Genomic DNA, 27,662 nt, shown 5'->3' with positions numbered 1-27,662 from the left:
ACTGTAATGTGGCGTCAGTCCATCCAATGGCGTAAAAGCCTAACGAGTTTTTTTATTCTGAAATGCCTAGACCGGAAATACGTATGTTCCAGTAGTATGTTAACTGTCATCGGCTTCAGTTTGCCATCTATCTGCTCGTATGCACGTTTCGCTGTCGTCTTATAGTCTTCGCTAAATGCAATTACTTTAATGCAAACGTGGTAACGTGTTTTTATCAGTTCTGTCATTTTGACGAGTGGAGATACGCTTTCAAACTTTTGTACTTGTTGCTCGCCTCAATGGACTCTGTTCAGGTAGGTGATTTTCCCGTCTTCCCGCAGGTTGTCAGCTGTCAAAAGGTAGCGTGTTGCTAAATTGTTTGGGCTAACAAGGCCAGCGCCAGTTAGCTTCAAAGTTACACGCAGGTGCAGGCAGGTAAGTGTTATTGTTTCCTTGTTAAGAGCTATGTAACGTTCACAAAAAAAAGTTTGTCCTTTCGTCATATGACGAATTTGTCAAATGTCCACAGACTACGGTGTCTGGATTTTCTCTGGACTTGGGACCATTGAAAGAACCACTTGGATTTATTCGTGTGCTGGAATGGGTATGTAAACGTCACCTACTCGTTTGAAGATTTATTTTGGGTGGTGGATGTGAAAGTACTTTGAAATAAGGTTCGCGTGTTTCTATTGACGCAACGTTACTATTTTAAAAGGTTGACATGCATGGTTTTACACACAGCTTTCAGTTCAATGAGTCTTAATTGTCTTTGGTCACCATTTTTACGTGCACACGAACTTGTATCTGCGTTATACTCTCGTTAGAGGTCTTATATATCCGATTTTGATTATGAAATGAAGACAATTTCTATTTTTGGTCCACCCTGATGCCTTTTCTGAGCCCCTAATACGGTTTCATCGTGGTTCTTTTTATTTTTTTGTAGATAGTTTCCCATGGCCACAAAATAAACATTACTTTCACCACAGGTAAAACTGAATCTGAATGTTGAAAGGGATTTTCACAAAGGAAACAAAAGCCTTTGAATGTGCTTACATGGAGCTGTGACAAATTTGGCGAGACAAACTCTGAATATCTACAAATAATATTGAGCAGACTGAGTAATCCGATAGCGTTCTGTCGTAAAAAAGGAAACCATTTGAGGAATGCCCAATCTGCTAATAATGGAAGCGTATAATGTTTCTGATGCACTGCGCTCATGTCTTTGCGACAGTGTAGAGCATTGATGGGCAAACTACGGCCCGTGGGCCACATACGGCCCATTAGGCTTTTTAATCCGGCCCGCCGAACTTGTCCAAATTATACTAAAAACAGTGTCGGAAACTCGTGACAAAAAGTTAGCAGACAAAAGGGCAACTCTGAAAAGTTGCCTGCCCCGTTTTTCACAACTTGAAACACGATAAGACCATCGTCACAAAGTATTACGTTTTTTTATATTAAGTAAGGCTGTACCTCCCACAAATGTTACCTTGCTTAATTTACGGTAAATGTCCAAGGCGGCAGATTGCGCTGCAGTAGTCATTTGTCACCATGGTGCACAATGCAATGTTTGCATTCCTTGCTACAAGCCTACAAGCCCCTTTCATAACTCACGTACACTTTACAGTCACGGTTTGATATAAATTTACGTTTTTTAGCATCACACATGTTGTTAGCTTCTTTTGAATCTTCTGGGCTGAGGTTCAGTGCATCTATTTTGGAAAATGATATGCAAATGCACAACCTTATAACGCTTGTGAAAGTCCGGAAGAAAGAAGCAGACTTCTGATTGGCTGCCGTGCCGAGTATGCAAATTTCAACTGCAGGTAGCCTATGTCTGTGTGCTTGGTGACGGTACACATGTACTGTTTGCGCGTGAAGGCGAGGGCGTCCGTGGCGAGTTTGTAGAGCGCGCGGTCAGGACAATCCATCCATGATTTAGCGGAATTTAAGGTATTATTGAGCATGAATATTTCGTTGTGGAATAATATGTTTTGAATGTTGAAAGTGATTCAATTTTTCAACAAATGTTGATTTCTTAACTTTGCACCTTCGATTGAAACTTATTAAAAAAAGACGCAATCTTGATAAATCACAGTGCATATTATAATTATTATTATTTTAATCTATTTCCATTTCCTCCTCCCAGTATCTGCGAAATAGTCTGTAAATGCCATATATTGCATATTACTTGAGACAAATTTATTAATTGATCAGGGATATTTTTCACATTTGAAAGAGAGTTAATAAATTGGGTTGTAGTGTTCTTACTGTGCTATGAGGTTTGTACACCCTACGTTTAAAGGACAACTGGCACCATTTTTTTTTGTTTCCTACTGACATCAGAAAAACGTTTTATAGCTTCTAAAATACCCAAAACGCGAAGGCTGATATTTTTAGTCAAAGGAAAAAAACACCAATAGAAATGACTTCAAAATGAATCCGGAAATGGCCAGTTTCAGAAGGTCCCACCCCCTTGTTCGTGACGTCACGCCAGGACGTATTGCCTTGCTCGAGAATCAAAACAATGGCTTCAGATTCGGAGAAGATGCTTTCTTGGTACTCATCCAGTTATGAATATGATTCAAATAGTTCTGAAGAGGAAAGCATAAATGTTTGCAATTGATTAAAGGAGTCCTCCCATGTCAATTCGAACCGCCAATGATAGCAATGTAACACCCGCAAAATGCAGAAGATGGCACCCAAGCTCCGTTGGAAATTTGTGTCAACTAGTATCAAATAGTAGTCTTGGTGCAACACACAACGATTCACCATCACATTATGTGTTTTCCTTCTAATTTTTCCATCAACACGGATCAACACAAAGTTTTCAGACCAAACAAAGTACCCAAAATGCATTGTGTCGCTTTCTCGGTCAGGGGCGGTCCAAACGTGACGTCACATGGGGATCGTCATCAACTCGAAAACAAGACTTCATGAATATTCAGCGCAAGTCTTAAAACGTAAACTATAGCTATATGCTGTGGAATCTTTGTAAAATACGCCCAGTCGAAGTCTTTTGAAGTGATTTTATAAATTATGGACATAACTTGTTCGGAGGCGTCGGTTGTCCTTTAATTCTTTAGGTTTAGTATTTCCGGCCCAAACACGCCCTCCAAATGTTCCTGGCCCGGCCCCTCTGTCAAATTTTAGAACCCATTGCGGCCCGCAAGTCAAAACGTTTGCCCACCCCTGCTGTAGAGAAACAATCAGGACTTTCAAAGCTAGCTAGCTAGATAGCCAGTGACATAGCTAATAGACAGAAAATAGCCAGCCAGCTAGTTAGATAGCTAATAGACAGAACAAGAGAGAGCTAGAGTCAGTTTAGCGGCATTTGCTTTCAACATTTAGCTTATAGTAGACATGCACATTCCACCATGACATCCTTGATCCACTGCTGAAAACGATGCTTCGATCCTCTCCTCTTTCATCTAGAACTGCTTCATGTCACAAAGGGGGTACAGCAAGTGCTGAAGAATGAATGACTCTGTGTCTTTGTGTTGTCATATTGTTATTTAGTTTGTTTGTTTTTTCACTTCAAAATGGCGCTGTGAGAGTGGCTGCCTTTCCAGCAGCTCCTGTATTTTTATTTTGTCCTTTTTTTTCTTTCCTTTCCTCTTCCTTTCATAACTTTCCTGCTGTGTTACTTCCGGGTAGAGTGAACGCTGGCGCGAATGGCTGCCGCTGCTCGCCCGCACACACAAAAAAAAGTTCTTATCCCGTTACTGTAAAGTGTCCTTGAGAGTTTTGAAAGGCACTTAATAAATTAATAAAATGTATTATTATTATTAGTTGTGACTGTGTAAGCTCTCAGTCGTACAGGAGTGGTCCATCGATGAAAAGGTTTATTCAGCCGTCATCTGTACTTTTTATTGAAGGTGTCGGACGTTTCGCTTCTTATTATTAGTATTATAAACAACAGTAACAGTAATATAAGCCAGACTTTTTTTTAACCCTTTAATGACATCAAGGTAGGATGAGCACAACATAAGCTTTTTGACTGCAATCTCATCAAATAGATATCCGAATAATATGTATTTACATAATTTGTGTGAGTTGCATTTGGAAATAAAGATTGATCGTACTGTTGCTTGATAAAAAAATTGTTGCAGGACAGATGAAATTGAGAGCTGTAGCTACGAATGTAGGATCACATTCATAAACGGTTGCAAATAAATAATCAAACAAACCTAAATTAATACACACACAAACACACGCACGCACACACACACACACACACACACACACACATATATATATATATATATATATATATATATATATATATATATATATATATATATATATATGTATTCCTGGCCTCTGGTAGAGGACCCGAGCTGAAATGGGGACAGACACCACCCATGGTGGGTGAGACGAGGATTTTTATATATATATATATATATATATATATATATATATATATATATATATATATATATATATATATATATATATATATATACAGTAAAGTCTCGTTATGTCGATATTCAAGGGAGTCCGAAAAAATATCGATATAACCGGGACTATCGATATATCCGATATCGATATAACGAGACTTTACTATATATATATATATATATATATATATATATATATATATATATATATATATATATATATATATATATATATATATAGCCGTAAGTCGTATGTTACCTGTATTAGTTGTGGAAAACTGAAAAAAACATGCAATATGTTTCATATTCTTGAAAGACAAAATGTGAACATGTCGTTTTGTTTTTTGTTTTTATATTTTATTTGTATCTTTTGGGGGGGCTTCTGGTGTTTGTTTCGTGTTTGTTTCGTTTACACGATCTTTAGTATTATTAGTATTGTCACGTCTCAAGTATTAAGAGCTATCTATTCACTAGCTAATAGATAGATTTTAGCTGGGGAATAGCTATCTATTCGCTAGCTAATAGCTATCTATTCGCTGGCTAATAGCCATCTATTCGCTCGCTAATAGCTATTCGCTCGCTAATAGCTATCTATTTGCTGGCTAATAGCTACCTACTCGCTGGCTAATAGCTCTATTCGCTAGGTAGCTTGCTATCTGATTTGCTTCCGTGTTGAGTGAACGCTGGCACGTGTGCTGCTGCTGCTGCTCACCCACGGAAAAAACTTACCCTGTGACTGTAGTGACCTTGAGAGTTTTGAAAGGCGCTTAGAAATGAAATGTATTATTATTATTATATTCCTGACTGAGTTATATGAAACTGTATGCGGGTATGCCGCAGCTTTTTTACTAGGACAGAAGCAATTTTCCAGGGTAGGAGTACGGCTAGCTATTTTTGCGATCATGACATATTGGGTTAAAGCAGGGGTCTCAAACTCAATTTACCCGGGGGCCGCTGGAGGCAAAGTCTGGGTGAGGCTGGACTGCATCAGGATTTTCACAAGAAAAGCAGAGATAAAACATTACAAATGTTCTCAAAATCTTTATTTTTAACACACAAAAAATGAATTAAATGAATAAATGGAAAAATGAATAAAAATAAATTAACCAGTAACAAATAAATAAAATAATTATCAGAATCAGAATCATCTTTATTGCCAAGTATGTAGGACACACAAGGAATTTGTTTCCGGTAGAACACGCTGCACTAGTATCGTCGTCAAAAAAACTGCTAAGTGGCACTATACAGTTCCATTTTGGCTACTGTTGAAGAGTTCAAAGAGTTAATGGCTTGGGGGAAGAAGCTGTTTAAATGTCTGCTGGATTTGGTGCGCATGGATCGGTAGCGCCTGCCTGAGGGGAGTAGCTAGAAAAGGTGGTGGGCAGGGTGCGGAGGGTCCAGTAAGATTTTCCGCGCCCTCGTTTGGATTCTTGCAGTGTGCAAGTCCTCGAGAGTGGGTAGAGCGGTGCCAATGATTTTTTCCGCCGTCCTAACTGTCCGTTGAAGTCGGATTTTGTCCATTTTTGTGGCGGCCCCGAACCAAACGGTGATGGAAGAACACAGGATGGATTCGATGACAGCCGTGTAGAAATGTTGCAGCACCTCCTGTGGCAGGCCATGCTTCTTTAGCAGCCTCAGGAAGTACATTCTCTGTTGGGCCTTTTTCAGGATAGAGTTGGTGTTGACCTCCCACTTCATGTCCTGGGAGACTGTGATTCCCAGGAACTTGAAGGTCTCAACGGTTGACACCAGGCAGTTGGATAGTGTGAGGGGTAGCTGTGGTGATGGATGTTTCCTGAAGTCCACGATCATCTCAACTGTCTTGAGCGTGTTCAGCTCCAGGTTGCGACGGCTGCACCAGAGCTCCAGCTGCTCCACTTGTTGTCGGTACGCAGACTCGTCGCCGTCTTTGATGAGACCGATGACCGTGGTGTCATCTGCGAACTTTATGAATTTGACAGCTGGGTGCGTTGAGGTGCAGTCGTTTGTGTAGAGAGAGAAGGGCAATGGAGAGAGGACGCTCCAGTGCTCGTGGTTCGTGTTGTGGATGATATATTTCCCAGTCTGACCTGTTGTGTCCGTCCTGTCAGGAAGCTGAGGGTCCACTGGCAGTTCGTGGGGGACACACCAAGCTGGAGAAGTTTGGGGATGAGGAGTTCTGGGATGATGGTATTGAACGCAGAGCTGTAGTCCACAAACAGGATCCTTGCGTAGGTTCCTGCGTTGTCAAGGTGGTCGAGGATGTGGTGCAGTCCGATGTTGACTGCATCCTCCACAGACCTGTTTGCCCGGTAGGCAAACTGAAGAGGATCTAGCAGAGGTCCGGTGATGTTCTTTAGGTGGTTCAGCACGAGGCGTTCAAAGGACTTCATGACCACAGACGTCAGAGCGACAGGTCTATAGTCGTTCAATCCCGAGGGTGCTGGTGTCTTTGGAACTGGGACGATAGTAGACTGTTTGAAGCAGGATGGGACTTCACACTGCTCCAGGGATCTGTTGAAGATTTGTGTGAAGACCGGAGCCAGCTGGTCAGCGCAGACTCTCAGGCAGGAGGGGGACACTCTGTCAGGTCCTGCAGCTTTCTTGATCTTCTGCTGCTTGAAGAGCCGTCTAACGTCCAGTTCGTGGATCTGTAGGGCAGAGGGCGGAGATACGGTAGTTTCTGGTAATGGTGGGCAGACCAGGGAAATGGGGGTGTCCTTTTCAAATCGGCAGAAGTATATATTTAACTCATCAGCCATACCATTGTTGTACACTGCTTGGGGGGATGGTAAACGATAATTTGTTATTGCTTTCGGGCCATTCCACACCGATGCAGAGTCGTTAGCGGAGAACTGTTTGTTAAGCCTCTCCGCATAACTTTTCTTTGCGATGTTAATTTCCTTCGTCAGCCTGTTTCGGGCGAGTTTGTAAACTGCTCGATCGCCGCTTTTAAATGCGGATACTTTCTCTTTCCTAAGTTGCCTGAGTTTGGGAGTGAACCATGGCTTGTTGTTGTTGAATGAGCGGAAGGACTTTGTTGGTACACACATGTCCTCACAGAAACTGATGTATGATGTTACAGTGTCTGTGTATTCATCCAATGTGCCCGTTGAAGTTTCAAAGACGCTCCAATCAGTGCAGTCTAAGCATTCTTGTAGCGATAACTTTGCTTCATCTGTCCATGTTTTAACTGTCTTGACTACCGGTTTTACACATTTGAGTTTCTGTTTTGTATGTGGGAATTAAGTGGATTAAATAGTGGTCAGAAAGACCCAATGCTGCATGTGCAACAGACCGGTATGCGCCTTTGAGTGCTGTGAAACAATGATCTAGAATGTTTTCTCCTCTGGTGAAACAGTCAATATGCTGCTTATATTTGGGGAGTTCACGGTTTAAGCGTGTTTGATTAAAATCGCCCAAAATGATCAGGGGTGATTCTGGATATTTTAGCTCGAGATGGTTTACATGGTCCGCTAGCGTTTGTATACACGCGTTAGCATTAGCTTGTGGCGCGATGTACACGGCAACGAGAATAAAGGAAGCGAACTCACGTGGCGAGTAGAATGGCTTGCAGTTGAGAGACAGCGATTCCAAACCAGGGCTGCAGTGTGCGTCGAGCATCGTGACATCGGTGCACCATTCTTCGTTGATGTATAATGATCATAAGGCAGATACAGACGACTGAAAAAAAAAGCGCAGGAAACTAAGTATTTTAATAAAGTTTCAAATGTCTGTATTCACAGTTCTTTAACCTTTAACTTTCCGAACATCAATAAAATATTGAACATGAACTGTCCTAAACATGGCTTCTCTTGCCTACTTCTTGCTGCTAGAGACCTGGCAGCGCTTCTTTTCACAAAGCCGAGCCACATTTGGCTTGAGGGAGGAGGCAGTGGAGAATCTGAGTAGGGCTTGAAGATGCTCATCAGTAAGTCTGGACCTGTACTTCAAGGTGGAGAAGAGCTGCTCACATAAGTATACGCTCCCACTTGAACATTCGGGAAAGTTCAGGGAAGCTGGGGTTTAACTCTCTCAAACATTGCCCAAGCTTGTCTGCTTCTCCATTCACATCCCTGAACTTGGCTTTGAGTGCAGAGTGGCACTGTAGGTCACAGAGCTCCATTTGGAACACAGGAGGGGCATCTTGCACATTAAAAGAGAATGGGTCCGCAAAAATTTAAAATGTGGCTTTGTGCATCTTGACGTCTGCAAATCTGTGATTACATTCCCTCTGTAGCTCCAAAATGGAGATGTGTTCCATGGTTTGTTCAGCGGTTTGTTCAGCTCCACACCCACATTTCATTCATTCATATCAATCATGCGGGCCGCACTAACATTAATCTTTCATGTCAAGGCGGGCCGCAAAATATTATTTCGGTGGCCGCGGTTGGCCCGCAGGCCGCGAGTTTGACACCCGAGTTTGAGGTTTCAAGAAAAGGTTGTGCGGAATGCTTGAGTCTCTGGCAGGGTGCGGTTTGACACTGGACTCGTTCAAGGAATCCCTGCCCTGCCACCAGGTTTATTTGCGGTTCCGTTAGTCTCGGTGGAGCGGCTCAAACAGGGTTGAGATGAAAGCCGAGAAATCATCTTGAAAGTTGAAACCCATTCCTGAAAATCCACACATATGGAAGCTTAAAGGACAACCGACGCCTTCGGACAACTTGTGTCCATAATTTGTAAACTTCAAATGACTTCTACTGAGCGTATTTTACAAAGATTCCACGCATATATAGCTATATTTTACGTTTTAAGTCTCGCGCTGAATATTCAGGAAGTCTTGTTTTTGAGTTGATGACGATCCCATAAGTGACATCACGTCTGGAACACCCCTGAACGAGAAAGCGACACAATGCATTTTGGGTACTTTGTTTGGTCTGAAAACTTCGTGATGATCCGTGTTGATGGTGAAATTAGAAGGAAAACATAAATAATGCAATGGTGAATCGTTGTGTATTGCACCAAGACAATTATTTGATACTAGTTGACACAAATTCCCAGCGGACAAATCAGTCCATTTCCAACGGAGCTAGTGCGCCATCTTGTGCATTTTCTTGGAGCTGCATTGGAGTCCAGACGACTCGAATTGATACGGAAGGACTTCTTTAATCGATTGCAAACATTTATGCCTTCCTCTTCAGAACTATGTGAATCATATTCATAACTGGATGAGTAACAAGAAAGCATCTTCTTCGAATCTGAACTCTCTGAAATCATTGTTTTGATTCTGGAGCAAGGCAGTTTGTGAAGGAGTATCCTGGCGTGATGTCACGAACAAAGGGACGGGACTTTCTGGATTTCCCCAGTTTCGAGCTTATTTTGTGGCAGTTTTGGGACACTTTAAGTCATTTTTATTGGTGTTTTTCACTTGACTAAAAATATCAGCCTGCGTGTTTTGGGTATTTTAGATGCTATAAAACGTTTTTCTGATGTCAGTTAGGAAACAAAAAAAAATGTCGTTGAATCAATACCTCACTTTAGCTCAAGAAGTTTTCACCTTACGAACATTAAATTCGCGAGAACATAGTCTTGGCTGACGAACTAGCTTTCGCTGGATGAACCAAACCACACGGCGCCACGGTAGCTGGCGGACTAGTTTTCCTCATCCCCTTTCTTTGAGTGCAGACGTGGTTTGTTATCGAGGATACTTTTGCCATTATGGGATCAAAAAAGACCCCACAGGATAGTGTTAAGCCGAGGAGGACACAAAAGAAAATTGCAGTCGGGCAAAAGAAAGAGATCATCGAAAAACACAGAGGTGTGCGTTTGTATGACATAGCGTCCCAGTACCAGTACGATAAGTCGACCATTGCTACATGTGGCTAAGGGTGTTTCTGTGTTGCCTAAGCAGCGGTCTCAGGCAATAGAAGAGTTTGGAAAACTTCTGTTGATTTGTATTAACCAAAAGCAGCTAGCAAGCGTTATCGATGAGCAAGCACGGCAACTTCACTCGGATATCAAGAGGCAACGACATCAACGACCATCACAAAGGTCAATAAAACCACTTTATTATATAGTACTGTTTATTTCTTTAATTACAATCCAATATCACATTTATTATACATAAAATATGGTATCTTTTGTGCAGTTTTAAGGCTTATTTCGTAGAAATGTATGTTTTATGGGGACCTGAGAAGGGATTTTTCTCATTTTAATGGTTTCTTATGGGAAATAAATTTTTGGAAGACGAACATTTCGCCTGGCACACTTTCTAGTTACCAATTAAGTTCGTAAGCTGAGGTATCACTGTATCTATTTTGGCATGTACATGTGAATGATCAACAACCACATCCTATGATGGCATTCGGCTGACTTTGGTGCAGTCTGCTCGGTCCATTTCTCCCTCAGTGAGTTGCAACTGACTGCCCGTCACTTGAAGTGTGTTGAGATATGTCCCAACTCTGCTACCACCCAATTGGAAATAAGCCTTCCAACCCATCCGGCACAAAAAAAAAAAACAAATGGATGAAAAACACAAGGTATTTGTTCATTATAGCTAGCAGACTTGTAGGCTACCTTCATCTTTTTGCCAAGTCAGTTCATGATCACCGTAAGAGGAAGTGAATCGCTTTCCTTTCTTCCTGCTCATGTCTTTGCTTTGTCAGCGTAGTTGAAGATAAAGCTTGAGTCTCTGACAAAAGGCATTTGTTATCTGAGAAGAGGTCACGCAAAAAGAGTTGAATGTTAACAGCCGTGAAAACACTTGAGGAACCATGCTGACCGTGTGTGACAGGATGATGTCATATTTGCAATTCCCGAATAAATTTGCGAATGAGTTAATCTAGCCATTCACGTTGTGATGTTCGACTTAATTACTGACTGCTGTGATACCTTGGCTTACGAACGCCTTGGCTAACGAGCGTTTTGGTTTACAAACGTTAAATTCGCGAGAATGTAATCTTGGCATACATACTATTTTCCGGATGCACACGGAACGCCACAATGAGTGATGTGTCGTTCGCGAACGAGCCCATTCTAACAAGGAAATGGCAGCCGACTATTTTTCGCCCTCTATTCCCCGCCCCAAGTCTTTGATTAAAACAGCACGTTATTGGTCAAGAACGCAGTGGTGGTGGTGGGGGGGGGGGTTACAGAAACAGCTGCAAATAAAAATAGATTAAAGCTGCACGTGATTAGTCGAGAACGCTGAAGTGAGGGGTGGTACAGAAACACAGCTGCAAATAAAAATAGATAGGCAGATGACAGAGAGTGATAAAATGGATGGAAAACAGTGAAATTTGGGCTCGTTTCAACTTTATTGATAGTTCAAAGGCAGAGTGTAGACTGCAAGGTTAAAATATCCCATCAGTCAGGCTCCACAAATAACCCGCACAAGCCATCTGTACACTTGATGCAAAAAGCTATCAACCAGCTAAACAGAACACAATTGATGAGGAACTAGGTAAAACTAGGTAAAACCTGGAAGTTTGTCATCCATTGATGATTTCGGGCTAGCCACGGATGGTTCGAGAACTTTCAGCGTCGTACAGGGATTCATAGTGTCATTTGTCATGGTGAGGCAGCCAGTTCCGACGATAAAGCTGCCAAAGCTTACAAGGAATCATTCCTCAAGATCGCCACTCCATTCCATCAAGCCATCGACTATCACTAAGGTAAATAAAACGACTTTATTATACTGTACAATTTATTTATTTAATTACACTACCATAGCACATTTATTATACGTAAAATAAGGTATATTTTGCGTAGTTTTAAGGCTTAGAAACTTAGAAAGTAGAACATTGTTTTATAGGGACCTGGGAACGGATTATTCTCATTTTAATGGTGTCCGATGGGAAATTAATGTTTTGGATAGACACATTTCACCTTACACACGCTGTCTGGGGACCAATTAAAGGACAACCGACGTCACTTTTTTGTTTTTTAACTGACAGCAGAAAAACGTTTGATAGTATCTAAAATACCCAAAACACGCAGGCTGATATTTTTAGTCAAATGCAAAACACCAATAAAAATGACTTAAAGTGTCCCAAAACTGCCACAAAATGAGCTACAAACAGGGGAAATCCAGAAAGTCCTGCCCCTTTGTTCGTGACATCACGCCAGGATACTCCTTCACAAACTGCCTTGCTCCAGAATCAAAACAATGGCTTCAGAGAGTTCAGATTTGGAGAAGATGCTTTCTTGTTACTCATCCAGTTATGAATATGATTCATATCGTTCTGAAGAGGCAACCATCAATGTTTGGAATCGATTAAAGAATTTATTCCATGCCATTTTGAGGCAACATTGGGGCAACAATGGATCATCAGAAAAGAGGCACAAAATGGCGACATGCAGTGGCCACCTCCGCTTCCACAGGCTGATAAATTCCTTATATGGAGCTTGGACTCCCTCTTCTGGCGGCTTTTGGGTGCAACACGGTTCTCAGATCAAACTTGTACAGCAAAATACATTGATGTGATGGAAGGACGCTACAATGCGGCTTTTTTACGGTCAGGGGGCGGTCCTTTCATGACGTCACGTTCGGACTCGTCACCAACTCAAAAACAAGACTTTGTTTATATTCAGAGCGAGTCTTAAAACGTAAAATATAGCTATATGCGGTGGAATCTTTGTCAAATAACACTCAGCCATTGTCAAATAACACTCAGCCATTTTACAAATTATGGACACAACTTGTCCGGAGACGTCGGTTGTCCTTTAAGTTTGTAAGCCAAGGGATCACTGTATTTGCTTCTGGATATTAAACTGCTGTCTCAGATGTATGTCTGACAATATCTCTTTGTTCTTTCCTTCTTTCCCTGTCAGGTTTTTACCATTTTTGCCTTTGCCACGACTGGAGGTTACTCCGGGACATCTCACTTCACTGTCAAATGTTCGGAAACTGCACAGCCAGTGGACGTCAAGCCGGTGTTTGGATACCCATTCAGGTAGAAATACAACTCTAAAAAAAGTTACATGTATTTAGGTACTGCATACACATGCATGAAAGCATTTGTGTTGTTCGGGTGAATTTAGAATCGGCATGAACTCTTTGACTGGCAGACCATGTGCCAAAGGGTGTCCACTGCAGTGCCACGGTTTTTGTCATTATAATAATACATTTGATTTCTAAGCGCCCTACAAAACTCTCAAGGTCACTTTACAGTCACACGATCAGTGTTTCTGTGGGTGAGTAGCGGCAGCCACATGTGCCAGCGTTCACTCAACCTGGAATAACTCAAATAGATAGAAAGTTAGCTAGCTGGTTAATAGATAACTAATAGATAGCTATCTAGCTAGATAGCTAATATATAGCATATAGATAGCAAATAGATAGCTTGTTAGGTAGCCAGCTAGATAGCTCGTCAGCAAATACAGTATATATCAAATAGATATGTAGCAAGGTAGCCAACGAGCTAGATAGCCAACTAGACAGCAAGATTAGCTAGCTAATAGATAATACTTGTGTTCTCCTCGATCATGGACACAAAATAGTCTATGGATGTGAGTCTGATGATGTTTGTCTACATGGGCACCAGATGGTTGTTGTTGCGTGTTAAAGTGACCTTGAGGGTTTTGAAAGGCGCTTAGAAATGTAATGTATTATCATCCAACATGGCGATGGTTGCAATATGGAGCGTTCGAACATGAGTAAAACTCTAAATGACATCATTGTACAATCTAGCTAGCTAGCTATTTTCTGTCTTTTAGCTATTTAACTATCTAGCTAGCTAGCTAGCTAGTAGCTACCTAACTATCTATCTAGCTAGCTATCTATTGGCTAGCTAGCTTTCTATGTAGCTAGCTATATATTAGCTGGCTAGCTAGCTATCTATTAACTAGCTGGCTATTTAGCTAGTTAATAGTAGCTACCTAACTATTAGCTATCTAGCTAGCTAGCTATTGGCTAGCAATTTACTAGCTATTAGCTAGATAGCTAGCTTTCTATCTATTTGAGTTGAGTGAACGCTGGCACGTGTGGCCGCCGCCGCTCACCCACAGAAAAAAAAACGTATCCTCTGACTGTAAAGTGACCTTGAGAGTTTTGAAAGGCGCTTAGAAATGAAATGTATTATTATCATCCAACATGGCGGATGGTTGCAATATGGAGCATTAGAACATGACTAAAACTCTCAGACATCATTGTACAAATCTAGCTCGCTAGCTATTTCAAAGTCAAAGTCAGCTTTATTGTCAAATATGCTAATATGCATGACATACAGCACAGATGAAATTTCTGTCCTCTCGCACCCAACATGCAAGGCCCTTAGAATGACTTTAACAAACATAATAAACATTAATAATATACAACATAATATAATATACAACATGTAATATAATATACATCAGGGGTCTCAAACTCTGTCCTCGAGGGCCGCGGTCCATGTTTTCCAAGTCTCCCTGTTGCAACGCACCTGAGGCTGTTTTGCAACAGGTGTGTTGCAACAGGGAGACTTTGAAAACATGTAGGATTGCGGCCCTCTAGGACCGGAGTTTGAGACCCCTGATACACATAATAAACAATTATTTTCTGTCTATTAGCTATTTAACTAACTAGCTGGCTAGCTATCTATTAGCTATCTAGCTAGCTATCTATTGGGTAGCTAGCTATGTAGCTAGCTAGCTAGCTATTAACTAGGTGGCTATCTAGCTAGCTATCTATTCGCTATCTAGCGATCTAGCTATTGGCTATCTATCTTTCTATCTATCTAGCTATCTATTAGCTTTCTAGCTAGCTAGCTAGTAATTAACTAGCTATTAGCTAGTTAGCTAGCTTTCTATCTATTTGAGTTGAGTGAACGCTGGCGCGTGTGGCTGCCGCTGCTCACCCACAGAACAAAAACTCATCCTCTGACTGTAAGGAGACCTTGAGAGTTTTGAAAGATTCTTATAAATGAAATGTATTATTATTATTATTATTATTATCAATCAGTATTATTATTTTTATTAGTAGTAGTAGTAGTAGTAGTAGTATCAGTATTATGAGTTTGAGGATTGGATTGGATTTGCCTTTATTAGTCTCGCAGTGGAGAAAAGTACATTTCATAGCAGCAAAGTTATTTAAGAAATGAAAGTAGAAAAGCAAAACACTGCTGGAAAGGCAGCCACTCTCGCGGCGCCGTCTGATCATGATGATGATGATGATGATGATTGTTATTATTATTAATGGTATTATTGGTATTATTATTATTATTATTAATGGTATTATTATTATTATTATTATTATTATTATTATTAATGGTAGTATTGGTATTATTAGTATTAGGATTATTATTATGATTATAATTAACATGTTGGCCGTATCCCATTTTGTTGCATATTTGTGCAAGCCTGCAATTGAAAAAAATGTCAATTGTATTTCTCTATCTTGCTCTCCTGGACTAACAAGCAAACTAGGTGAGAATGTTTCATTTTCAAATTCCGATGGTGAATCACGGCCTCAGAGTCTCACCATGCTGACTGCAAAGTCTTGTTTGTCTTTTTTTCCGATTTCATTTAGGTTGTCGGCATATTTCTACGAGGTGCCTTCGTGTGATGGGAGTACTTCAAATCACACCTACCTCCAGGGAGACTTTTCCTCCTCTGCAGAGTTTTTTGTGTGTGTGGGTGTGTTTGGTTTTCTCTACTGCATCGCCACGCTGATTCTCTACTTGGGCTACCAGCATGTCTATCGGCAAAACACTCGTGGTCCCTTCATCGTGAGTACTTTTTCCATATTCCTAGTCTTCATATTCATCATGATTTAAAAGTCAATGTATAAAATTCACAGACCGTCCCATAGTAGAAACCTTCACAGGTACTGATGCAAATGCGAAAGATAGCGAGCCGCTTGAGAGTAGTGATGTGTTGTTCGCGAACGAGCCGGTTCTCTAAAGTGAACAAAGAGCTGGCTCTTAACAAGGAGCCGGAAATGAGAGCCAACTTTTTTTCCTGTATTCCCCGCTCCCAGTCTTTGCTTAAAGCCGAACATGATTGGTCAAGGTCCGTGGTAGAGCCGGGATCGGATAATTACAGACACACGCAGCAGTGAGGAGAACGAGGAGTGGTTAGAGAAACAGAAGCAAACTGTGAGGAGCACATGAAACATGAAAGGGCTTTCTCATTCTGATTTTGAAAATACTTGCTCAAAGAATCATTCCAGAATCATATATGACGAACGTGTTGGAGTCCAAGAATGGGTCAAAAAAGTCACCACAGGGAAAGTGAAACTTAACATCCACTAACTCTGTGCACATATAAATCAAGCCATATAAATAAAAATATTTGATATAGTGTATTTTGTTTACATGAGTAATCTGTTTTTCACATAATTGTACATGATTTTTGGGAGTTAATTAGTTTAAACAACAACGAAAACTGAGGAGCCATTTGGGAGCCAAAAGAACTGGATCTTTTTAGTGAGCCAAGCCAAAAGAACCGGCTCTCTGAAAAGAGCCGGAATTCCCATCACTACTTGATTGATTTTATCCAGTCAGAGGCCAAATAATTGAGTCATTTCTGTCGGTGGAAAGTACAGACCATACACATAGACATGGCTTCCAATAGAATGATATTAGATCCAGTGATACCTCTACTTACGAACTTATTTGGTTCCCAGAAAGTGCGTGTAAGGTGAAAAGTTTGTCTTCCAAACATTTATTTCCCATGAGAAACCATTAAAATGAGAATAATCCATTCCCAGGTCCCCTTAAAACATAATTTTCTACTAAATAAGCCTTAAAACGACACAAAATAGACCTTATTTAATGTATAATAAATGTGCTATTGTATTATAATTAAAGAAATAAATTGTACTGTATAATCAATTCTTTTTATTTACTTTTGTGATAATAATAATCAATTTCATTCAGAAGCGCCTTTCAAAACTCTCAAGGTCACTTTACAGTCACAGGATAAGTTTTTTTTCTGTGGGTGAGCAGCGACAGCCACACGCGCCAGCGTTCACTCAACCTGGAAGTAAACAGAAAGCTAGCTAGCCAGCTAGTAGATAGCTAATAGATAGCTAGCTAGATAGCTTGCCACCCAGATAGCGATATAGCTGGCGAGATAGTTAGTTAATACACTGAATTTCACTAAAATACACAGATAGAAAGTTAGTTAGCCAGCTAGTAGATAGCTAATATATAGCCAACATATAGCTCGCTAGATAGCTAGTTAGCTAATACACTGAATAATAATAATAATCTTATTTCATTTAGTAGCGCCTTTCAAAACTTTCAAGGTCACTTTACAGTCACGTGATAAGATTTTTTTTTTTCTGCGGGTGAGCAGCGGCAGCCAAAGGCGCCAACGTTCACCCAACCCGGAAGTAACTCAGATAGAAAGCTAGCTAGCTGATAGGTAGATAACTAGATACCTAATGTGTTTCCTGACTCAAACAGCTAGCTAGCTATATTGCTAATAGATAGCTCTCTAGCTAGCTTCTTCTTCTTTTCCTTTCGGCTTTTCCCTTCAAGGGATCGCCACAGCAAATCAGTGTCCTCCATCTTTAGCTAGATAGCTAGTGTCACTATCTAAATACAGTAAAGTCTCGTTATATCGATATTCAAGGGAGTCCGAAAAAATATCGATATAATACTAAATGCTTAGAATATCTTGTTTTCTATCCTTTCACTCCCACCCCAACCCCATCCCTCTTCAATTGCTGCTGTGGACTGCAAATTTCCCCATTGCGGGACGAATAAAGGTATTCTGATTCTGATTCTGATAACCGGGACTATCGATATATCCGATCCTGCGCCGAACTGCATTAAACAAAAGCCGCCAAAAGAGGGCAGCCAAGCGCCATATAAGAAACGGAGCTGGCCATTAGCTCCCTTTTTTTTTGGGGTGAGAGATGTTCCCCCAATGTTGCCTCAAAATGGCACATATAATTCTTTAATGATTGTAAACATGTATGCTTTAATCTTCAGAACTACAGTGTATTTGAAACATATTCATAACTGGATGTGTAACAAGAAAGCATATTATCCGAATCTGAAGCCATTGTTTGGATTCACAAGCAATGCAAGACGTCTTGGCGTGAAGTCATTTTTATTTGCATTTGAATAAAAAGTGACATCGGCTGTCCTTTAATACACAGTATGGAATGTTAATAATTTTCAAAATCATCGCGCTTCAGCAGACAAAACAAGAAACATTGTTGCAAAAAACGATTGCATTCATATACAGTACAGTGGGCATGTACATAACACAACAGGGAAACTGCAACGCTTACATCTTACTGTATTATGCATACAATTTAAAAAAGTCATCAATCTTCTTCTGCTTCCCATTTTTACCTTTTAACACAAACACTTCAATCTCGTCTGCTACACACTATCTAGCGTCTGAAAATGAAAATGGCTCCGCTACACGGGTGCTGGGCATGTAACCAAGTCACCTGACCAAGTCGACCAATGGCGCGACTGATGGCGTGACACGTAACCAAGACACGTGACCAAGTTGACCAATGGCGCGACCGATGGCGTGTCACGTGACAAAGTCACACGGCCAAGTCGACCAATAGCGCGACCGATGGCGGCTCATGTGACGAAGTCGACCAATGGCGCGACCGATGGCGGCTCACGTAACAAGACACGTGACCAAGTTGACCAATGGCACGACGGATATATCGATATAAACAACAAAAATGGCCGGCGGGGGATGAAAAGGAGCACCGTAATAACCGGATTATCATAATAACCGGGTATCGTACTAAACGGTACTAATTATACATAAAAAGACTAGAAATGTGCAAGGGAAATGAAAATAGTATCGTAATAAGCGGTACTATCAATATAACCGATATCGATATAACGAGACTTTACTGTATAATAATAATCTTTTCCTTTCGGGTTTTCCGTTCGAGGGGTCGCCACAGCGAATCAGTGACTTCCATCTTCAGAGGTTTGATAGTAATAATATAATATAATGGGGCGGCCCGGTAGTCGAGTGGTCAGCACACCGGCTTCACAGTGCAGAGGTCGCCTGCATGCTCTCCCCGGACCCGCGTGGGCTCTCTCCGGGTCCTCCGCTTGTCCCCCACCCTCCAAAAACATGCATGGCATAATTATAATTATAATTATAATTATATAATATAATTATAATAATATAATATACTTCTATAATTATAATAATAAAAATAATTGTAATAAAAAATAAATAAAATAATATAGTAATAATAATAATACTAAGCATGCAAGCAATGTTTGCGTTTGCTTTCTTGAAGGATCTGTTGGTGACGGCCGCCTTCGCCTTCCTGTGGCTGGTGTCATCTTCGGCCTGGGGCAAAGGTCTGACGGACGTGAAATGGGCCACAAACCCGGAGCACTTGGTGGAGAATTGTGCACATTGTCACGCGGGAGACTTTCCCTCCATGGGACGCTTAAATGCCTCTGTGGTGAGTCAAGTTAGGCGTTAACAGGTCTGTCCTTGACAAGTTTGGAACACCTCCCCCCAAAAAGTATCATTGTCTCCCATGAAGGAAACTTAACAGGAATATCATGCTCATTTACTCAAGCTTTTGAACTTGACTAAGACACAGTTTCAGTCATTGATGAAAAGCTTTCTTCAGCGAGTCCGAAAAAATATAGATATAACCGGGACTATCGATATATCCGACCCTGTTTAGCGTCATAAATGTTGTTAGCTTCTTTTGAATCTTTCTTCTGGGGCTGAGGTTCTGTGCATCTACTTTGGAAAATGATATACAAATGCACATCCGTATAACGCTCGGGAAAGTCCGAAGCACGAAGCAGGCTTCTGATTGGCTGCCGTCACGAGTATGCAAATTGCCTAATGAACCGAAATTCCAAAATTTCCAAACTGAACGAAGATGTCGAAATCTGAATAATTTATTTCGATTTTGAAATCTACGTTCAAACGTTTGATTTATTGAATAAAGCAAACGTTTGATTTGAAATCTATTTTTATTTTTTTCTTCTTGAAGAAGCTGAGTGTGGTGTGATATTAGTACACCGTTTCGGGTAATGTCATATTCGTTTTTGTATACCAAGGGACCTCAAAGTGATTGTGCTGCTACAAGAAATTAATTTGCGAAAAAATACAGTGAGACCTCAGCTTACGAACACCTTACCTTATGAACTTTTCGGTTTATGAACCTCAAATTTATGAAAATTAAACCTTGAAATACGCACTACTTTTTGCGATACACCCACCACGGCTGGCGGAGTGCTCTTCGCATCTGGCGGAGTGATCTTCGGCGGAAGCACACGACCGAACAGCGCTCGAGCCGGCGCACCTTTCCACACCCCCTCTCTCTGAATTCACACGTCGATCGCCTCCGATGAGCTTTTTGCAGATCAGAATCATCTTTATTGCCAAGTATGTAGAACACACAAGGAATTTGTTTCCGGTAGAACACGCTGCACTAGTATCGTCGTCAAAAAAACTGCTAAGTGGCACTATACAGTTCCATTTTGGCTACTGTTGAAAGAGTTCAAAGAGTTAATGGCTTGGGGGAAGAAGCTGTTTAAATGTCTGCTGGATTTGGTGCGCATATATTATATAGATAATTTTATAGATAATTTATAGATAATTTTACTATTAGGAAATGAATGCAAGATGATCCCCTAATAATCACCATCGAGGAGAAGGAGATCATTGAGAAACACGAACGAGGTTTGCGTTTGTGGCGTCACATGTGCACACTGCGGCTGTCATGCGCACATCTCAGCCTGACACATCTTTCACGCTGTGTGTCACTTCCCTGAGAGTAACTTTCTACAACCATTCTACAAATAAAGAGCCCGGTACCGTTCACCATTGCTACCATCCTTCGCCTAAAAGCTTTACACAAAGGCGTTATTTAGTTGATGCTTTCACGTGACTAATGACACCGAAATTGTCACGTGCAAGTTGACAGCTGGGGTGGGGCCGCCGCTCGCGACCTCCGCCAGCCGAAGAAGACAGTTCAATTTCATTTCAATGAGTCACTGTCACCTCGCCAGTGACATGATTACGACGCTTGTGCTGGCAAGCCCAACAGTTTGCTTTGCCTGAGGTGATTGTTAGCCGCGTTCACGCAAGTTTGGTGCTTTCCGGGATCGCGACTGTGCGTGGGGTTGCGTGTTGATCCCCTCATCACCGATACTGGGACATTTCAACGAGTCGCTTTCACCTCACTAGTGACATGATTACGACGCCTCGCGCCTAGCTGTGTCTTGTCCTGGCAAGTTCAAGAGTTTGCTTTGCCGAGGTGATTGTTAGCAGCGATGGCGCAAGTTTGGTGCTTTCCGGGATCGCGAATATGCTGGACGGATCGCCCCGCCCGCCTTCTTTTGTCACGTTTTATTCCGCGTCCGTGGAATCATCGGACTCGCGCCTTTTGTTGCTCTGCCAGCACCTACGGGACTCGAAGTTGATGCAGATGACATTGAGGAGCTTGTTGCTGACCATAATGAGGTCCTCAACACAGGATTTGATTTGCCTTCAAGAGGACAAGCAGAAGCAGGCCATTCAGTTCCATCCAGAAAAGGCTATGAGAATCATCAACATGATGAATGATAATGTGATGCCTCAGTTTCGTAAGATCTTACAAGTCAGAAAGCAACAGGTGTCTGACTGGCCTATTTGCCCCACTCCCTCCGGTATCACCTCATCAGCATTACTAATGTTGCCTAACCTGTTTTGCCTAAGCAGGCTATTGTATGAACGATCCAAATTGAACCTCACCCCACCAGAACGGTTTAATGAAGGATTTTGTTGTTTTATAAGAATCGCTTCTTTTACCCCCCTTTCAAACCATCTACGTTCTTTCGCTAAGATTTTAACCTCGTCGTCAAATGAGTGGTTGCTAGCTTTTAGGTACAGATGTACCCGACAACTTCTTCAAGAAATGTATTTTATTTTTTTTTTCAAATCAAACATTTGCTTTATTCAATAAATAAAACGTTTCAATGAAGATTTTGAAATCGGAATAATGTATTCAGATTTCGAAGTCTTCGTTCAACCGTTTGCTTTACAGTGAACCCTTGTTTATCGCGGGAGATACGTTCCAAATATAGCCTGTGATAGGTGAAATCTGCGAAGTACAATGTAGTCACAAATGTGTTTTTTATTTTTTTTTACAATTCAAAACTGTACATAGTGCAGAATGACACAAAAAATAAAACCTCTCTTTTAATAGTTTAAAGAACGGTGTTGTACAACAATATTTTGCTGTCGGGTCTTTTTCTACTGAAGGAGTCTTTCGGTAGTTGTTGGCACTTTCGGTCATTGTTGGCACTTTCTTTTTTTTTAGCAAGAAGATTTTTTATAAACCAACATGACCCGATTTCTAGAAGCAGAATGCTCCACTGTCACGATCTGGTTGGCGACCAACGGGTGGCGCTGTCGGATCCCGCCTGCAGCTGCACAGGTGTTGCTCGTTCCTATCAGTGGCAGTTAAAAGGACTTCCGGCACGACCATTCCGTGTCGGGTCATTGTATGTGTTTGCTTCACCCTGTCAGGTTTGTTTCATCTTGGCAGATTTTTATTTGTGGTTTTCTTTGATACTTTGTACTTTTCTGTTCGGAAGACTTCATATTAAAATAAAGTCAGCAAGAACAAAATCTAAAACAATTTGTCAAATACAACCTGCTGCTCCCTCCTACCTGCTTATTTGGGATCCACAACCATCACCACCTCACAAACCGTGACATCCATGAGCTGTTCAAAGCCAGTGTGTTTGATTTTATTCTGCTTTGTTTGCAGTGGTTTCTTTGTACATTTGTAAAAAAAAGTTTTCCCCCCTCCAAAAAAATCTGCGATGCACGAATCACGAGGGATCACTGTATTGAAAAAGCAAACGTTTGATTTGAAAAACGTTGAACGTTTTGTAAGTTGTACGCCCAACGTAAAATTTGCACGCCCTGGGCGTCCAGGCAAACATTATTTCAGACACTGCTATTGGGTGAACAGGCTCTGCTATAAAGGAGTCGATAGTCCCGGTTATATCGATATTTTTTCGGACTCCCTTGAATATCGATATAACGAGACTTTACTGTATATATATGGTCGAAACTACCAGTAAGACTTGTTTGCTGACAAAGCTTCTAGGATAAGAAGCGAAACGTCCGACCCCTTCAAATAAGTACAGATGACGGCTGAAGAAACCTTTTCATCGATGGACCATTCCTGTACGACTGAGAGCTTACACAGACATTTTGTTTTTTTATGGTCATCCATCAAACATAGAACACTTGTGATTCCGTATCTAAATTCTACTCTCTTCTCCGGACTTTTGCCAGATTTTTGGCTTTTTGAACATGATCCTTTGGGCTGGCAACTGCTGGTTCATTTACAAGGAGACTTCGTTCCATCAAGATCCCAGCCCAGCCGCCACCATGGAGGAAGGAGGTGGCACCCCTGGGCCTTAAAGTTCCAGGCCGGCTCACTCCTTCCACTCAACAAAGGCAAATCCTCACAGTTTCCGTTGAGTTTTAGTTTGCTGATTACTCTCGCTTGACTTTAAACTTTTTTTTTATTGTTTTTTTTATTTTTATGACAGCTTTTCAACACTACTGAGTGCACCCATCATAAAACGTGCCATTTAAAATGTGGTATTTATGAAACGGCAGGGGGCCCATTTGCTGCCAGAGTGCCTTGATTGTTTTCTTTAAACCAAATAAAATTAAAGTTTAAATGTAAGAATTTTTTTGTAGGTTAAAAAAAATCTTAATTTGCGTTATGAGATCAACTTTAAGATGTTTTTTTTCATTCGTTGACAAAACAACATGCAGCCTGGTAATAATAATTGACGGCTGAAATTTGATCGGTGAAATGCTTAAGAACAAAAAAGTAATGAAAGTATGCTGAAAGACAATTTGGAATCATTTCATAATAAGAATTCATGGACAAAATACAGGTAGCATCCGACTTACGACCAGTTCGATTTACAACCACCCATATATACGACCACGACCTCCAGACCCTATTTTAAAAATTTGAATTCTACGCCTGGCACACTAGCAGGCCGGCAACGCGTCCAACAATTTTGGCCAGCCAGCCTCTCACTCTCGCACAGCAATCGACCGTGTTGATGGCACCACAGGGGGGAAGGTTGCCAGTCATTTAGCCTCAAGAGTCTCTATTCAACATCTTGAATGGATTTTGACTTGCGACCATCTCGACTTGCGACCGTTTGGTCGGAACGTCGGATGTTACCTGTATTAGGTTTCTTACACTGCATTGAATGTTTATGTAGTCCTAAAACTCAATACACTCAATACAATATTTCATGATAAGAATTCCTGGACAAAATTTAATTAACATCAGTCCGTAATTGAAATCTTTTTTAGGCCGGCAGAGAAGGCTTTGCAGGCCTTAACGGTCTGCCACTGCCCAAACTAATTTGAAATATGAACTTATCAGACCACTTTGCATCAGTCCATCTCAGATGAGCTCAAGCCTAAGGAAGTAGGCATTTTTTGAAAAACAAAAAAACATTTGATCAGTGTATTCATTAAAATATATAGAATGATACTTTTTAATGATTAAAATTGAACACAATGTCACATTTTGGTTTGATTTGTAATCATTATGCAACATTAAAGCAAATCTAAAACTTGAAGTATATTATATTTTCTCATCTAAAACATCTTAATAAAAACACATCCAATAAAACTTAAAGGACAACCGACACCACTTTTTTGTTTCCTAACTGACATCAGAAAAACGTTTTATAGCATCTGAAATATGGTTCCAGCAGCTGAATGTTTGTCCGATAGGTTTGCTCCACTATTATGACGATTGCTCTCTTTCACCACTGGAAGCACCTTTGTACACATTGTCAGGCTGGCGCTATAATAATAATAACAATACATTTCATTTCTAAGCGCCTTTCAAAACTCAAGCTCACTTTACAGTCAGAGGATACGTTTTTTTCTGTGGGTGAGCAGCGGCGGCCACACGCGCCAGCATTCACTCAACTCAAATAGATAGAAAGCTAGCTATCTCGCTAATAGCAAGTTAATAGATAGCTAGCTAGCTAGCCATACAGCGAATAGACAGAAAATAGCTAGCTAGATAGCCAGCTATACTGCTCTGGTCCATTGGAAATGGGCTGATTTGTCCGCTGGGAATCTGTGTCAACTTACACCTTCTCTTTACACAGTACTTCACAGGTGTCAAAGTCAAGGCCCGCGGGCCAAATCCGGCCCGCCACATCATTTTTTTTCGGCCCGCGAAAGCAAATCAAACTTGTTAAATTCCATGATGATTGCTAAAATCTGAGCCAAAATGTCATATTTTTGGATGTCAACAACAATAAAAGTCATTATTCTTGACTTCAGATTTGAAAACGAGTTATTCATTAATTTGCTGTGTGCTCTATATGTAAGATTTGAAGGGATTTAAACATTCTAATGGGTTCCCCAAATTCATAACGGCCCTCGAGAGGAAACCAGAACTACAATGTGGCCCGCGGCCAAAAATGACTTTGACACCCCTGCCTTACTTACTTACACCTCCATCACGTTATTTATGTAGTTTTTCTTCTAATTTTGCGATGAACACGGTGTTTTCAGATGACACAAAGTACCTAAAATGCATTGTGTGTCGCTTTCTCAGTCAGGGCGTTCCAGACATGACGTGACGTCAGCATCGTCATCAACTCGAAAACAAGAAGAGTTTTAAAAGGTCAAATATAGCTATATGCGCTGGAATCTTTGTCAAATGCGCTCAGTAGAAGTCATTTGAAGCCATTTTACAAATTATGGACGCAACGTGTCCGGAGGTGTCGGTTGTCCCTTAAGTTTTAGTGAAAAGAAAGACACATCTGAATTACTGAGAGCTACTTGTGCTGCTATTTCAGCATTTTTTTTTGTTTTTTTGTCATGTCACTGTTAATTGCAGACACTACTTTGCCAAAGTCTACTCAAGAGTTTTTTCAGCTTGTCCTACTTGTCTCCATGTTTACACGACGGCAGTGGAATAGTGATATTCAATCTATTCAACAATGTTAAGATTTGTCTTTTCCCATAACGTTTATTAATAACCTCATTTGAATGTAAAAAACACTCATATTTGCCATCACATGGGTTTCTGTTTGTATTTCCACCTTCCCATTATGGAAAGATGTCAATGCGCAGCTTATCTTTATTACTGTACTTTGAATTGGATTGGATGTACCTTTATTTGTCTCGCCATGGAGAAATTGATATTTCACAGCAACCCGGACGTCACTCAAATAGAGAGAAAGCTAGCTGGCTAGCTTATTAGCTAGCTAGATAGCTAATGATTGGATTGGATGTACCTTTATTTGTCTGGCAGTGGATAAATTGACATTTCACAGAAGCAAAGTTATGAAAGGAAGAGGTAAGGAAAGAAAAAGAAGTAGACAAACAAAATACAGGAGCTGCTGGAAAGGCAGCCAATTCGGCGACGCCATCTTTAAGTCAAAAAAACAAAAGAAAAACTAAAGTCTCAAGTAATAATAGCTATTAGCTATATATTCGTGAGCTATTAGCGACATATTCACTGGCTAATTGCTATCTATTAGCTAGCTATTAGCCATCTATTCGCTAGCTAGCTAGCTTTCGATCTGTTTGAGTTACTTCCGGGTTGACTGAACGCTGGTGCGTGAGGCTGCCGCTGTTCACCCACAGAAAAAAACATCACTGTAAAGTGACCTTCAGAGTTTTGAAAGGCGCTTATGAATGAAATGTATTATTATTATTATTATAAATAAATAATATGACAACAAAAGCCGCCCGGCAGTCAAGTGGTTAGCACAGTGGCTTCACAGTGCAGAGGTCGCCGGTTCGCGTCCCGGTCCGGCCTCCCTGTGTGGTGTTTGCATGTTCTCCCCGGACCCGCGTGGGTTTTCTCCGGGTCCTCCGGTTTCCTCCCACACTCCAAAAACATGCATGGCAGGCAGATTGACCACTCCAAATTGTCCCTAGGTGTGAGTGTGAGAGTGACTGTTGTATGTCTTTGTGTGCCCTGCGATTGGCTGGCAACCAATTCAGGGTGTCCCCCGCCTCGTGCCCGAAGACAGCTGAGATAGGCTCCAGCAACCCCCGCGACCCTAATGAGGAAGAAGCGCTACGGAAAATGGATGGATGGATGACAACACAGACAGTCATTCATTGTTTTTCTACTTCTTCCTTTCCTCTTCCTTTCATAACTTTGCTGCTGTAAAATGTGAATTTCTCCACTGTGAGACAAATAAAGGTACATCCAATCCATTCTTCAGCGCTTGCTGTACCCTCTTTGTGACATTAAATTCTAGATGAAAAAGGAGAGGATCAAAGCATCCTTTTCAGCAGTGGATCAGGGACACAGTGCATTTGGTATTCATAATGTTTTGCTACTGGAAATCTGTTTGCTTGAGTGACTAACAAGTGCCATAAAAGGTTTATCCTGCTGTTTTTCCA

At 41.0% G+C, this 27,662-nt stretch overlaps 1 protein-coding gene across 1 annotated transcript; it reads left to right on the top strand.

Moving 5' to 3' along the window:
- Positions 1–104: 104 nt before the first annotated feature.
- On the top strand, positions 105–27,662 carry sypl2a (synaptophysin-like 2a). The gene is made up of 6 exons (XM_089010387.1): positions 105–293; positions 509–583; positions 13,128–13,249; positions 15,802–16,000; positions 19,513–19,683; positions 23,535–27,662. The coding sequence occupies exons 1-6, from the start codon at positions 279–281 to the stop codon at positions 23,661–23,663; spliced, it is 711 nt and encodes a 236-aa protein (XP_088866513.1). The 5' UTR covers positions 105–278; the 3' UTR covers positions 23,664–27,662.

This window comes from Hippocampus bargibanti, linkage group LG12, assembly GCF_051943395.1.
Source record: "Hippocampus bargibanti isolate YZ-2025 linkage group LG12, ASM5194339v1, whole genome shotgun sequence".
Taxonomy (NCBI): domain Eukaryota; kingdom Metazoa; phylum Chordata; class Actinopteri; order Syngnathiformes; family Syngnathidae; genus Hippocampus; species Hippocampus bargibanti.
Note: the sequence above shows the minus strand (reverse complement) of the source record. Positions and strands in the feature narration are given on the sequence as shown.

Coding starts and splice junctions, on each gene's coding strand:
- sypl2a (XM_089010387.1), top strand. Junction 13,250..15,801: donor GTGTTTGGATACCCATTCAG/GTAGAAATACAA, acceptor GATTTCATTTAG/GTTGTCGGCATATTTCTACG. Junction 19,684..23,534: donor GACGCTTAAATGCCTCTGTG/GTGAGTCAAGTT, acceptor GACTTTTGCCAG/ATTTTTGGCTTTTTGAACAT.